This window comes from Nematostella vectensis, chromosome 10 (assembly GCF_932526225.1).
Source record: "Nematostella vectensis chromosome 10, jaNemVect1.1, whole genome shotgun sequence".
Classification (NCBI taxonomy): Eukaryota; Metazoa; Cnidaria; class Anthozoa; order Actiniaria; family Edwardsiidae; genus Nematostella; species Nematostella vectensis.
In genome coordinates, this window is record NC_064043.1 from 13,081,802 (window position 1) to 13,096,751 (window position 14,950).

General features: G+C 40.0%; 2 protein-coding genes across 2 annotated transcripts; both read left to right on the plus strand.

The window, feature by feature from the left end:
- Positions 1-606: 606 nt before the first annotated feature.
- Positions 607-1,790, plus strand: LOC5512531. The gene is made up of 2 exons (XM_048733561.1): positions 607-828; positions 890-1,790. Exons 1-2 carry the CDS (start codon positions 607-609, stop codon positions 1,751-1,753), a joined length of 1,086 nt encoding a protein of 361 aa, XP_048589518.1. The 3' UTR covers positions 1,754-1,790.
- A 1,025-nt stretch (positions 1,791-2,815) lies between these two features.
- LOC5512500 (COMM domain-containing protein 5) lies at positions 2,816-14,828 on the plus strand. Its single transcript, XM_032381945.2, has 7 exons — positions 2,816-2,993; positions 9,232-9,421; positions 10,789-10,839; positions 11,056-11,151; positions 11,971-12,046; positions 12,808-13,798; positions 14,396-14,828. Exons 1-6 carry the CDS (start codon positions 2,843-2,845, stop codon positions 12,907-12,909), a joined length of 666 nt encoding a protein of 221 aa, XP_032237836.2. The 5' UTR covers positions 2,816-2,842; the 3' UTR covers positions 12,910-13,798; positions 14,396-14,828.
- The last annotated feature ends 122 nt before the right edge of the window (positions 14,829-14,950 follow it).

The window sequence follows — 14,950 nt, forward strand, 5'->3', positions numbered from 1 at the left end:
GAAAAGTATTGTTTTTTGGCCTGTTTGTCTCTATGCAAATATACTTGCGCATGATAAGTAGACGGTAAGTTATACCCTTACTTTGAAATATTTCGTGTGTCTTAAACAAGAGCTGCTAGACTAGTTCAGTTATTTCGCAAAGGCTTTTTTTATAGGACGCTTTTATAAAAGCACCAAATGTTTAAATTAGAAAATTATTACTGCCACTCGACCAATCAGCGCCCTCCATTTGAACCTCCAGGAAAACAATGAAAGGGGGTTCTCGTTGACTTTCTTATATACAAATATAATAACAGATAATTATGTCTTCTGCCACGTTGAAGCCCCGAGTTTAGGTCGAAGATTATTTGTTTATTATATATAACTAACCAAGAGGTAATTACCGAGTTTGCTTTATTTGCAGTACTCTTTTCTTTCATTCATCACTTTCTATCAGTGAAAATAATTCGAGATATGGTTCAATATCGTAGACCTATCGAAAGCTTTTTAACAAGAATGTTGCGGCATAGAAATCTAGCCGTTTTTATCATTTTCTCTGCGATTATCTTCCTAGTAACTTATTTTCAAGCTGAAAACGAGAATTCCTCGGGTCCAAAGAGTCCAAAAATGCGACCTAACTATTGCAAGGACATTTTGGAATGCCTTTGTCACGGCAAATGGAAAAAGAAGTCGTGGGTTACACTACAACACGATGAAGATCGTGTCAAAAAAGACATGGCTCTGCGCGAGTTTCGAGGGGCACCAGTCAAGTTATCCCGAGATGATGGGCGCTGCGGGCCAGAAAATGTCATCAAGACTTCACCAGTATTCGGCCCGGCGATACCTGCGGTTTGTGAGCCAAACAGTCCAGCCCCTTGTTGCAACGAGACTGCAGGAACGTGTGGTATAGGGGAGGCAAATTGTACTTGTGAATCATGTACTGATTTCCGCAGTCATCTCCGCCGAGTTGTTCAACTGGGTCCCTCGGAATGAGGCATGTGTATTAAAAAACTACACCAGCGAGGAGGCTTGCAGGGTAGTATCGGAGCGGCTAGACAGCCTAGTTTTGATCGGCGATTCGCTTATGCGGCATTTTAGTAATTCCCTGTTCACGCTCTTTACTGATGACCCCGAAAGAGGGGCTGTGCAGAATGCATCTGAAATGTGCCATGGTGAACGGCAGTTTGTCGATAGGGGGCCTTCAAGTTGCAACAGAAAAACTATTAGAGAAAGAGCTGATGTGGAACCACGGACAAAGTTTTGCCCCGGAGTTCCGTATTTTCAGTACATGCTCAATTTATCTTACTGCTACGAGTTTCGGGAAGGCCCCGTAGAGCTGGTAAATAAAAGCATTCTGGCTAAGAAACGGACTGCATTTTTTATCAGTGTTGGCATTCATGATGGTTTTAACGCAAAGCTTTACCAAGAGGGCTATATTGAACCCATGCTGAGTTTGATTGGCGATCGCGATTGGCCCAAGTTCATTTGGGTGACCACCCATAGCCCGAGTTTCACCAAACCCGTAGCTTATCGGTTTTGGCAAGGGAAAGAGAAAATTAGAACTTACAATGCCGCTATGAAGAAATATTTCAAGGCTAAAGGTGTACCCGTGTTTGATGTTTTCCCTATGACTGAAGGGGTTTATAGTTATGACGGTACGCATTACGGGGCCGGACTGAATATGATGAAATCACAACTACTCATTAATTATATTGAGCACGCTTTTAAACGCAAGACTATACCTCGTAAGAATAGCAAAAGCAACAAGTCATAAAACTGAAGTGTTCTCCAGGCCCGTACCAAGGATTTTTCTTGGGGGGGGTGGGGGGGGGGGGTGCGAAATCCGAAAAAGTCGACCTAATATTTCCGGGGTGGGAGGGGGGGGGGGGGGGGGGGGTGAGAAGGGATTTCTCTGATAAAAATCTGACCATGCCTTTGCAGTATCATCTCCACGGGACGTTTATTGTCGGATTTGGCTACATACCAGAGTGATCTAGCTGATGCTTAATAGTTTTGTCTACACGTCTATTGGGAACCGAAAAGGAACCTTTGGCCGTTGTGGGGGGGGGGGTTGATTTCACCTCCTGCACCCCCCCCCCCCCCCCAAACGGGTACGGGCCTGCTCTCCCTGGAAAGATCTTTCCAGATTTCTCCAGGGAGAGCAAAGTAGCGCTTATTTGGAATTACAAGTCCATGCCGTGCGGAAGGGAGAGTTCCAAGAGGAAGTTTTATCGGCTAAGGCTTACTGCTATACAAAACTTTGCCCTGCACTTCCCTTTCACACGTTTTCTCTATACGACCTTCATTTTGTTTATACGCCTACTGCAAACGCCGTCACACCATTCTGTACATGTACCATTGACAATGCTACATGTTTATTTACTTATAATGCGCTAAAACTAAACATATTCTTACAAAAACGGCTCATGGCCTTTTATGTCCCTAATTAACTTAGGTAGCGAGTTCCACGCAGAAGGCCCAGGAAGGGCAAAGGCCCTGTGACACGGAAAAGGGGGGTTTGCTTTAGCTCAGTCTTCCATCGTGATAGATTGTCCCTTATTACAAGCCGCCCCTTATACCAAACGCCGTGTTTATTTGGTTTCGTGTTGTCCCCCAGCCGGTCTCGTAGTATCGGGGACATCTTTATTCAATTATTTGTAGTCGCTGTAAAACCCCTTAAAAAGAACATAGCTTGCCTTCTTTTGTCGCCTTTGTAAAACATTGCGCGTTTGGTAGGACAACAGATCATACTCTCTTGAGTGCGTCGGTCGGAGCCAGGACTTTTCCTTTTTTATTTGCCCCTGCCTCTGGGCCTCCTGTGATAGTTATGACCGCGAGGAACTAGTGCGAGCATACATTCAAGATGGCGGGTCGCGAAAGGAGCACTTCTGCCGTTGTCGACACATTCGTAGAAAACTCGCTATTCTTCGGGCCTCGAGTTCCAGAAGAAGTTAAGCGAATGATTCCGCACCTCAAGCATATGGAAAAGCTGCAATTTAGGAAGGTTTTGCAAGGTAAATGACACTTATATTTAAGCAAGTTACTGTACTTCTATGTTATAAAGGTAATAGTACCTATTATTGGACACTTTAGATTTACGCTAAGATTCCTCGCGTACAAAACACATATGAGTCTTAGGTTTCATAGCTAGAAATCACTGACCATTAAACATAATAATTCGACCAATTGAACAAATTTCGATGGTTAAATGGCCAGCTTGAATGTGTCAATGAAGTTAAACTGCTTGGCATAAGATTAGACAACTCCTTAACCTGGGACAACCACCCCAAGTACATTCACAATAAGATCTCCAAGCGACTAGGCTTGTTAAAAAGGACAAAGAAATTCCTGTCACTTAAAGCAAGAACCCTGTTCTACCATTCGCTCATACAGCCAATATTAGACTATGGTGCTATCGTCTGGGGCTCGACCAAAAAACAACACATCGACGATATGGTCAAGTTCCAGAAACAATGTGCGCGGGTAATCATTGATAAGAAATGGGATGCACCCGCAAAACCACTTTTTGAAGAACTAAATATTGTCCCCTTCGACAAAAGAATAATCTACCTACAACTTGTTTTGCTCTTTAAGGCAATGAACAATATGACCCCATATCAGAGATATGTTCGTTGTAGTGATGTACATAACAAGAAAACTAAAAATGCAGCAAACCATAACTTAGTACTTCCAAAGACTCGGACTACATTAGCAAAAAACAGCTTTAAGTTTGTAGCAGCTAAAAGGTGGAATGCATTGCCACTAGAAAGCAAAGAAGCCAAGTCAATCACCGACTTCTCCGCAAAACTAAGAGAATATATCATAACACTGTAAATAAGTTTATAAATTAGCAAAGGATTGTTATTGTAAATAGTTTCGTCAATGATTTTGCTGTAAACAGTATTTGTAAATAGCTTTTATTTATTTTGTTTCTGTTGAGGGCCATGCGTACATTATCATTGTTATATTAAGTGAATCCCTCTTAAAAAAGGCATCTATCTATCTATTTAAATTTGGAAGAAAACAATAGTTCGTCAAGACGTGTTGTAAAGCACTATTATCGGACACCCTAGCCCTATTATCGGACACCCTAGCCCTATTATCGGACAGCAGATTTCTTCTAAAAAAACAACGGGCAAATCATGCTTCATTTTTATTAAAATACTGTGGACAGTAATTGTTGACATGTGTACTTTGCAAATCTCATGATAGATTTTAGTTTGAGACTCTTTATTTTTTATTTTATTTATTTATTCATTTATTTATTTACCATAATTATGATTGTTGTCATATACATATATTCTTATTACAATTGGTAGGAGGAATAAACAAACCCTAACAGGCTTTAACAAGTAGTCCACCTTTTGTAAAAGGATCATACATATTTTCATTAAAGGTATCAAATTAGGTACATGTACAAGTGTATAATTTCATGACAAATAAGTTTTAGTTATCTTGTATCACAGGACATATGCCAATCAAGCAGAAAGAAAAAAAACATAATATATTTACAACAGGTTGATTATTTGGAGAAAAATCTAAAACTTGTTACACTCTAAAATGTAATTTTTGTATTGCTTTTTGAATAGCCTAAAGGAATTACAACATTTTAATGAATCAGGAATAGTATTCCAAATTGTGGATACTTTATTCCTAGTGGATAATTTGCCATAATTTGATCTACTGAGGGGTTGCCGCAACGTTATCGGCACCTCAGATGAAAGCGGAAAGGAGCGGCTACTGCGAGGAGGCCTGTTTCAGACCTTGCTAGGGTAGTAGAAAGTTTAAGAGCTGCAGAGATTTCAAGAGCTCACAAGCAAGTGATAAGTGGGGAACCAGAACCTGAACCTATCCACCACACAGACCGAGGTCGCAACAACCCTGCAAAGAAAAGAGGTGCTCCCAGAGGCCCAGGCAACAAAGGCAGTGATCCACATAGAGGTTCTGGCCCTTCAGCCTTTGGCAAATTCACACAACCGCCAGAAAGCCTGCAGCATATCCCGCGTTGCCGCTGGTGTGGAAGACAGGCAGTTCACCTTCGAAAAGACTGCCCCGCCTAGAATATCCAGTGCCACAACTGTCAGAAGATTTCATTTCGCAACAGTGTGCCAATCAGCTAAACAAGTCCATGAAGTGGGTGACCATGATGACAGAAACTTTGACACCTTTCTACATGATGGGCGAAGTAAACTCTATCAGCGAGAACTTCTGGTCAGTGGAATTACTTGTCGATGGGAATGCATGTGACTTCAAGCTGGACAGCTGGTCCAAGGTGACAGTCGTCAGCGACCAAACACCTTGGATGAAAGGCATGCAGCTCGAGGAAGTCAAGACTGAGTTCCGAGGTCCCGGTGGAGTAAAACTGTCTCACCTCATGAAAGGGCAGATCACGAACGCAACATTTCAAGCCAGCGATAAGGCGCACCACGAGAATGTCTACGTCACGAGTAACCAGAGGAACAACCTCTTGTCCAAGTCCGAACCCGAAGTAAATAACATGGAAAAGGTGCCGAACTTTAGGGAAGAATTCCCCTCTTTAAGGGCCTTGGCATGATGAAAGAGCCCTACAAGGTACCGCTGAAAGAAGACGCAGTACCAGTCTGTCTGTACACTCCACGTCGTATACCGCATCCACTGTTACCCAAGGTAAAACAGAAGCTAGAGGGAATGGTCGCCCAGGGGGTCATATCACCTGTAACCACCCCTACTGACTGGTGCTCCGGGATGGTCAATGCCCCAAAGAGGAATGGAGACGTCAGGATCTGTGTGGACCTCACCTCACTTAACAGGGCCGTGAAGAGGGAGATCCACCCAATGGCAAGTGTAGATGAAAATCTCGCTAAGCTGAAAGACAGATCTTCTCGGAGCTTGACGCCAACTCTGGCTCCTGGCGGATTCCACTCGACGACGAATCTAAGCCTCATCCTATCCCCATCCATCTAATCCTCGAATCTAAGCCTCATCCTATCCCCATCCAGCTAATCCTAGAATCTGAGCCTCATCCTATCCCCATCCAGCTAATCCTCGAATCTAAGCCTCATCCTATCCCCATCCAGCTAATCCTCGAATTTAAGCCTCATTCTATCCCCATCTATCTAATCCTCGAATCTAAGCCTCATCCTATCCCCATCCATCTAATCCTCGAACCTAAGCCTCATCCTATCCCCATCCATCTAATCCTCGAATCTAAGCCTCATCCTATCCCCATCCAGCTAATCCTCGAATTTAAGCCTCATTCTATCCCCATCTATCTAATCCTCGAATCTAAGCCTCATCCTATCCCCATCCATCTAATCCTCGAACCTAAGCCTCATCCTATCCCCATCCATCTAATCCTCGAATCTAAGCCTCATCCTATCCCCATCCATCTAATCCTCGAATCTAAGCCTCATCCTATCCCCATCCAGCTAATCCTCGAACCTAAGCCTCATCCTATCCCCATCCAGCTAATCCTCGAACCTAAGCCTCATCCTATCCCCATCCATCTAATCCTCGAATCTAAGCCTCATCCTATCCCCATCCATCTAATCCTCGAATCTAAGCCTCATCCTATCCCCATCCATCTAATCCTCGAATCTAAGCCTCATCCTATCCCCATCCAGCTAATCCTCGAATCTAAGCCTCATCCTATCCCCATCCAGCTAATCCTCGAATCTAAGCCTCATCCTATCCCCATCCAGCTAATCCTCGAACCTAAGCCTCATCCTATCCCCATCCAGCTAATCCTCGAACCTAAGCCTAATCCTCACCACCTTTGTGACACCCTATGGTCGGTTCTGCTTCAATCGACTCCCATTCGGGATAAGCTCCACACCCGAAGTCTTTCAACGTACCATGTCTATGACACTGGAAGGTTTAGAAGGCATCGTATGTCACATGGATGATATCTTGATCCATGAACCGACGCAAGAGGTTCATGACGAACGTGTACGTCTAGTCCTTGAGCATCTCCTCAAGGCAGGAATCACGTTGAATGACATTGAAACTAAAGTCTAAGTTATTTAGGTACAACAAAAATGAATCAAGCTTATTTTTGATTGATCTTAAGTTTAGGTGTATAAAGGATATCTCATCTTTTTTACACATGCCAGATGATTTTTGGATATTGACAAACTGCTCAGTTGTGTAATAATTACTACCATTTTTAAAAACGTCAGGGGTTATAAGGTTCTTATCCGGATTGAGTAAGCTATTTTCACCTGGTCTATCATTATCTTTATCAAATGCTGAAAAGGGATTTAAAGCCAAATTATCTAGTTTTTCTAAATCTCGCTCAGTAAAGCGATTACTAAGTGCAATATTGAAATCATTTGAGTCAAGATCTGAAAGAGGGAAACAATCATGAATACATACTTTACATGTAAATTGAGAAGCATTTAGGGTACTTATTTCTCGACTCGGTAATTGAAGGCATTCAGGTCTAAGATGGAATTTGTGATGGCATAATTGACACAAAATGCTAGTATCTTTCTTACAACTATAATTGCAATGGTGACATAAAATATCTTCACCCATCATTGTGTCGATACAAAAAGGATTTCACCCATCATTGTGTCTAAAGAAGGGACATCAAATAATATATATGGATATATCGTTTAACCTCTGTACACCTGGCCCTTTATAATGAGTTGGTCTTTTACCATTATTGCTTTATGACCTTGATTCTTTGCGGTTTTTATTATGGGATAGAGCTCCTTTCGTCTAGCGGTAATTTCTTTTGGAAATTGTTCGGCCACAGCAATGTTGGTGCCTTTAATTCGATAGGCCAATCACAGGATGGACTCTTTGTCTTGAAATCTCAAAAGCCTTGCGATAAGGGTCCTTGGCTTGTCTTTATTCGGGTCTCGTCTACCAAGGCAGTGGGCTCGCTCAATTTCAATTGCTTTTACTTCTTCATCTTTAAATTTAAAGTTAGTGACCAGGACTTTTTGTACAACAGCAAATGGGTCTTCCTCCACGCATTCATTCACGTTGTAAAATATCAGATTGTTCCGCATGGACTGCACTTTGAGGTCAACAAGCTCATGCTTTAAATCCTTTATTAACGCACTTGTATTATTCACTTGAGTTCCAAGATTGTTTAATGCTTTTTCTTGGGTCAGTTGCGTTTTTTCTACTGTCTCAGTTTTTTCGTGCGCGGACTCCACAGAAATTTTCAGTTCATGAATCTCTTCGTCCACGTGCGTGAGTCTTGCCTCGATAGCTTCCAATTTGTCCAGTTTCCTATTCATCTGTTCCATCATCATCATTAATTTCTCCATATCTGTCGGATCGTGGTTTTCTGCCTTTGCTTGTTTGGTTTTAGGCTTGAGTGGCGTGCTGCATGGGGAATTATTTAATTTTTTTTGAAGAGCGTTTACCAAGAGCAGCCATTACCTGATACCTCATAAAGCCCTCTTTCTTCTCCGTAGCAAGGAATTCAAAACACATGCATTGTACGTGTTACAAACTGCACAGCGAAATGTGTGTTTGCTCATGTGTGTTTGAAATGTGCACTTGTCGGTTCCTAGAAAGCAGGTTAGCGCTAACCCAGGGATAAATATGGCTATTTTGACATTTGATTGGATAAAAAGGGCATTTATCCCTGGGTTAGCGTTAACCTGCTTTCTGGGAACCCAGCCCAGGTCTCCTCCCCTGCTAGCAGAGGCCTCTTTTCTCTGTATTTCGCTGGGCTGGCGTTTGCGAGGAAAAGAGACCTCTGCCCTGGGTTGAAAACTTTGTTTGATCAAACTGCCTTCCACAATCGTGGACGGGGAGTTCCAGAACGCATGCTCCATTCATTGTTGACTGGCCACTATTTGAGCCCACAGTGACTAGTGCATGCGTGAAGGGTATATTCGCTGCTGGATAATAAGCTTGGATCCGAAATGGCATCCTCCGTAGAAATATCACACAACGAATTAAAAGAACCCATTTAATGCCTAGAAGGGTAGTGTTATCCCTAGGAGGGTAGTGTTATCCCTAGGAAGGTAGTGTTATCCCTAGAAGGGTAGTGTTATCCCTAGGAGGATTGTGTTATCCCTTTGAGGGTAGTGTTACAAGCCTTGCAAATTTAGGAAAATGCATACAACATTCTTCAGTGTAACTGTAAGTTTGATCTTTTCTTGTTTTGTCAGCTCTTTTAATTGTTAAACTATACCTGGAATATTATTGTACTGCATTTGCTACATATTTATGTCTTACAAAAAAAGATCTTTTCTGAAATGTAATACACTCTTTAAAAATATATGCTTGTCTGTGTTTTATTTTTAGTGATAGTTGCTTCCCTTGAAGGCTTAGAACCAGAAGAGAATATCATTGCATCTCTGAGTACTGGCAAACTGCCGGAGGATTCAATCTCTGCAGTGTTCTCTGGGTTGTACACTCTCCTAACAAGTGCGCTAAGACTTCCATTGAAATCTCTCAAAGCTGAACAATTCAAAGCAAATCTAACAGAAATAAGGTATATTTTATGGTTGCTTAAAATCTTTTGACAGTCTTAAGTTGGAAGGTACTGTGTTTACAGGCCCCTTTTTGCAAAGAGTTGACATACATTGAGCTTGAACATACTTAGAGAATGTTTAGTAGGTCATACCTTCCAACTCTCCCGGTTTTACCGGGAGACTCTTGGATTTTTATCAAATCTCCCGGTCTCCCAGTTTGACCTTAAATCTCCCAGTTTACGACCAAATTTTAATCAGTCGAGTTGTTTTGGAAGTGAAAGTTGAATTTTAGCCACAAAGTTATGCAATTCTTATAGTTTGTATTCAAGTTAAGACGTTTTCAGGTTTTTCAAGAAACTTTAAATGAGCCTTTTCCAGGCGTTTCTTGTAGACCACAGGACTACTAGCACAATACTGAAATGCTTGCATATATCGACCAATCAAGTTTGACCATATTTTCGTGCAAATTGTTGAGAAATTGGCTAACACTTCGGAGCCATTTTCGCACAAGTTTGCATTGTAAATTATGCCGGCCACGAACTTCAAGGCTCATCAGAGAGAATTTTTAGGCGCTCTGTGGTCAGGATACAATGGAATAAAATTCTGGCCTCTCAAAAAGAAGTTGAAATTGACGTTCATGACATTGAACCATTAGCCCAGTCAATCTGGTGTTTTACCAAAAAGTAATTGCAACACAAGTAATTTCGAAAGTGGACATCGCGAAAATTCCGATCAAAGTTTTCACCATTTTATCATATTTTATCAAATAAATATAAACTGAGATTGTACAAGCGTAATATCGTTTGAATATATTATTCAGAATATTTGTTACAAAGTTGAATGAATTTCTGGAAAAACAGACTTATTTTACCTATCATCTTTTCTTCTGCTTTACGATAGGGTACCCAACAGCGATAATAGAACAAAAGAACACTCACATCTTCGAGCAAAACTCTGTTATTTGCTAATCCCCCCACCCATACCAAACCCTCTCCCCTCCCCCCTGAAATTATCTCCCGGTTTTTCAAGTCTGGGGGTTGGCAGGTATGGTAGGTCAAATTGGTGAGTTGCTTAATTTTTGTGTGTGTACAAAACCAATGCATGGGTTATCCCTTACCTACTTTGAAAAAGTACAAAGATGTAGAGAACCATAAAACATACAAACATACAAAAGGAAGTTTAATGAGTGAGGCTTACAGGGTGTTGCAGTAGATTATTTCAATCTATATTGTTTGCTTGTCTTTTGAATGATTTGTAAATTTGGTGTTTGTTAATGTTATTTGTAATATATTTAATTTATATAGATTAAGTATGTAGACAATTTGCACGAGGCATATTGTAGCAAATGTCAAGGATGTGACTCTATAAGCATTGCTTTGTCTTTCAGAATACCACCAGAATTCATTCCTGATATATCCAGTGTAGTCTTTGGAGAAAAGTAAGGGTAAAAGTTTTCCTGAGCCTTAAGGGCATGCTTATTAGTATAATCATTCTTAGTTATTTTAGCTTGACTGGCAAAAAAATCTGCATTACAATGAAAAAATAATTGACAGTAGTTTCTCGTGAAAAATGGAAGAATTCTCTATAGTTTCAATAAGAGACTTGGAGCTGTGAATTTGAAGCAGCCAACTGAGTTTACAATCTTTTGTTGTAGGCGGCAACAATTAGAGAAAAGAGCTCTTGAGAATAGATGTAGATTGCCTAAACTAGATGCCCTTCGCTGGAGAGTGGATGTAGCAATTTCAACAAGGTAGTATAACCTTTCTGGTCAAGGACTCCCCTTGAAAGTAATAATTTTATTTCATTTATTAGTTTGGCCTCTACCCTACAATACAGTATTTATAGAATAATAAAGACATTTTAAAAAAGGGCAAGAAGCCTGCCACCATGAGCATACTTTTCAGCAGCGTAGCCAGGATTTTTAACAGGAGGGGGGCCAAAAGGGACTTTCAAGGCATTTTCTTCTGTATTTTAGATAATGCCTCATACATTTACTGTATTTTTGGCTGCTAAAATGGTGGGGCCCGGGCCCCCTAGGCCACCCCCCTGGCTACGCCCCTGCTATTTCATTTATTGTGAATCATTGAATTGAGAAATAATAATTCCTTGTCTGTGATGCTTCACCGTAATTTCACCGTGATTCCTTCACCGTAATTCATGCTCATAAACTTGATGATTTTACTGGTGTTGTAACAACTTTCATTCTCCATTTTTAAATGAACATGCTTGTTTTGTAATCCAATTTTGTCTGATTCTTCAAAGCAAATTGCAAAATTGTAAGACATAGCTATCTCTTAGTTTCTTACAAAATGTTGGTCCCCCAATGAGTCAAGTAACCTTGCTTTTCTTATTATCTTTCCTTGGGAACCTTAGAATTAGAAAAGTTTGTCATGAAATGTAATTTCTGTTTTTATGAACTAATTACTAACAATATTTTACAATCTCAAAGACAAAGTTTAAAAGCAAAACGCTTCAATGATTGTATTGCTGTTATTGTAACAAGTATAGGTTTCATCTCACTTTAAATCAAAGGGTGATTTGTGCTGACTGTTTTCTGTTGTCTGTCTAGTGCATTAAACAGATCACTAGAGCCATCCATCATGATGGAGACCAAACTAAGTAATGGAGAGACTCATACTTTTGAGGTGAGATAAGCATGATATAATGCACAGCATTCTGCCATTGCTCATTTTTATTTACAGAATAAGTGAGTAGGCTTCATTGTTGTTTAGAAATTTCCTATACATATATAGATATTAGCCTACTCACAAATTCTGTGGCTTATACCTAAGTACAACTTACATCATTTTTAAAGAATTATCTAAAATTGTACCAATTTGAGAACTCCCAATATTTCCATTGTCTACACAGAGGCATTACATTGTAAAGTTAAAAACATCACGGAAGCCAAGAAAAATTCAAAAGGGGTGGCAGGGGGTCAAGGCTATCTTTGAAAAAGAAATATCGAAAATAAAAAAAAGTAAATATTGTAAATATATTTTTTTAATAAAAGGATTAAAAGCTGCAAATATTATATGCAATTTCTGTTTATATATATAAATGGTCATTAAAAAATGGATAGGGGGTAGGTTGGGTAGCAAAATTTACAATATCCTTAAGGGAATTAGAAGCAATAATTGTGTCATAAGAATGTATGAGGCTTGGAGAGTTTTATTCATCTTTGTTTGTAATGCAAAAACTAAATTTAGATTTTTAAGTTTGTTCATTGCATACTAGTTTGTATTCTCAATCCTAGCCTCCAACCACCATTCTTCCCAGCTAGCAGAGGCCTTTCTTTGTCTTGCTCAAACACAAATAAAAAAGGCTTCAACTAGCGGATAAACCCCACTCTGGCCACAATGCAGAGTTTAATAGAATTTTAGAATTTAATGCCTTTTTTTTCTAGGTTCCAGTTACCAAGTTCCACCAGCTAAGATACAATGTAGCTTATGTACTGAAAGAGATGGAAGACGTAGAGAAGAAAAATATATTGAAGATCCAAGATTAGATTATTGAATAGCTGTGGGTTCAATTCTAATGCAAATTCCCCACTTCATATCTTTGTAAATCAGCTACTACTCACAGGGAAAAAGTTAGATTGTGTTTCTTTATTTGTAACCTGTGAAGATAGTGTGTAGTCTAAGGTTTTGCCTTTACAATAATGAAATTTTGTAGATTTTTTTAGCATGGATGAATACTAAATTGATTACACAAAAATACTTGACAACCAGGATAAATCCCAAAAAAAGTACTACAAAAACAATGTATAGATTTACAGATAAATTCCAACGAAATTATTCTATTTTATTGTGAATCTTTGAAAATGAAAAAGAAACCCCGCTCCCGGTCGGTTCCCACATGACCATGGTGATGAAATGAACATTATAAACGGAACTAATGGAACAGTCGACAGGAAAAATGGAACGGAAGCCATTTCGTAGTAGTGAAATTATTCTATTTTATTGTGAATCTTTGAAAATGAAAAAGAAGGAAACACCGCTCCCGGTCGGTTCCCACATTACCATGGTGATGCAATGAACATTTTAAACGAACTAACGGAACAGTCGACAGGAAAAATGGAACGGAAGCCATTTCGTAGTAGTGAAAGTCGAAAATTAAAAAACTCAAATCAAGACGCTTTTCGTAAATCAGTCAAAATCTTAATAAAAGGAGATGTCTCTACTGGGGTTGTTGCATATTTTAATGTCATTTATTTTTCATTTGTATGCATAATGTGCTAAATGTCCCTGAATATCACACCTGATTGGCTTTATGCATTGTGATTACCATAACCCATTCAAGTGTCGCGCCTCTAGGAGTGTCTAGCTCTACCGACTTCAAGCAAAAACCCTGAACACTTGCAGCCAGCTCTTTCTTGCAATTTGCCTATCTAGCAAGTAAGTCATCATGCAATGTTTAGGTAATGTGTGAATAACAACGAATAGATGAAATCGTTCATATTGAAGCGGGACCATACGATCCCCGGGATTTAGTTTCACGTCGATGGAATCATTGTGTGATTTCTTATAATGGTGGAGATAATATACCGCCCTCAAACCGCATCACTGCTCAAATAGACAGTCACAATACAAGACACACTTTTCTGTGTCATATCATTTAAAATGTTTGGTGATATTCCCACCTTTTTTTGTGTTTGTGCGAAGTAAGTTCTGTTCGGTTAGCTCCGTATCAACAAAACGTGCGCGGACAGTCTTGCACGTGAATTCGCGCGCCAATTCAAAACCCTTTCTCCTAGCTGCAAAGAAAGTAATCTATTCTTAGTACAAAATGATTATGTGCAATGTTTGCCGAGTATGATGTGTAAATATTGATTCTAGATGAGAATTATCGACACTCAAAATATAGAACCTTCTAGAATCCGTGCAGATAACGATCAGACAATGTACAATACACTTGAGCAACATACAAGGGGCTCGCGATTTTTCACTAGTATAAACATGATTTGTTTATTCTGACTAGCATTAATTCCCTAGGCCTGTCCATCCTGAGCCATGAATATTCTTTGGGCTATCATCTGGTTTCTCGTGTTATGGTTTGTCGGGTGGCCGATAGGTTTCTTCTGTGCCGGCTGGTACGTGTGCTTATCTCCGTTTGAAGCTTGTATCGACGCTCTCAAAGGTTTGACCGAGCTTCTGATGAAAGGAGTTATGTTGCCTCTTGAAGTCGCCAAGCACATGGTCGAGGGCAAGTCGGGCTGGTGATGGCGGACCACGGACATTTTAACAAATCTTTATTGGCACCTATCACCACAAGTTCTGTCACATACAAAACGTTTTCTACAATATACACTACCTATATCCCGCAAATAACTTCTTTTTTCTACACTAGTCATGTAAAAATTCATTTTTTTACAAATACAAGAATGTAAATATATTCCTTTCCGATTAAAAATTCTTAGACAGCTCATTATAAGAGCAATGGTCTCCCTGCTGATGTACATGTCCTGTGTCCCCTTGCCGACTTGTTAGTAAGGCCCATACTTCTAAGGGCAATGGACTATGACCAGGACAGGAATACCAGGCTACATT

Excerpts from the sequence above, each read along its gene's own strand:
- LOC5512500 (XM_032381945.2), top strand. The coding sequence starts at position 2,843 with ATGGCGGGTCGCGAAAGGAGCACTTCTGCCGTTGTCGACACATTCGTA. Across the intron at positions 9,422-10,788 it reads GCAAATCTAACAGAAATAAG|AATACCACCAGAATTCATTC; the intron begins GTATATTTTATG and ends TTTGTCTTTCAG. Across the intron at positions 12,047-12,807 it reads GAGAGACTCATACTTTTGAG|GTTCCAGTTACCAAGTTCCA; the intron begins GTGAGATAAGCA and ends TTTTTTTTCTAG.
- LOC5512531 (XM_048733561.1), top strand. The coding sequence starts at position 607 with ATGCGACCTAACTATTGCAAGGACATTTTGGAATGCCTTTGTCACGGC. Across the intron at positions 829-889 it reads TCGGCCCGGCGATACCTGCG|GGGAGGCAAATTGTACTTGT; the intron begins GTTTGTGAGCCA and ends CGTGTGGTATAG.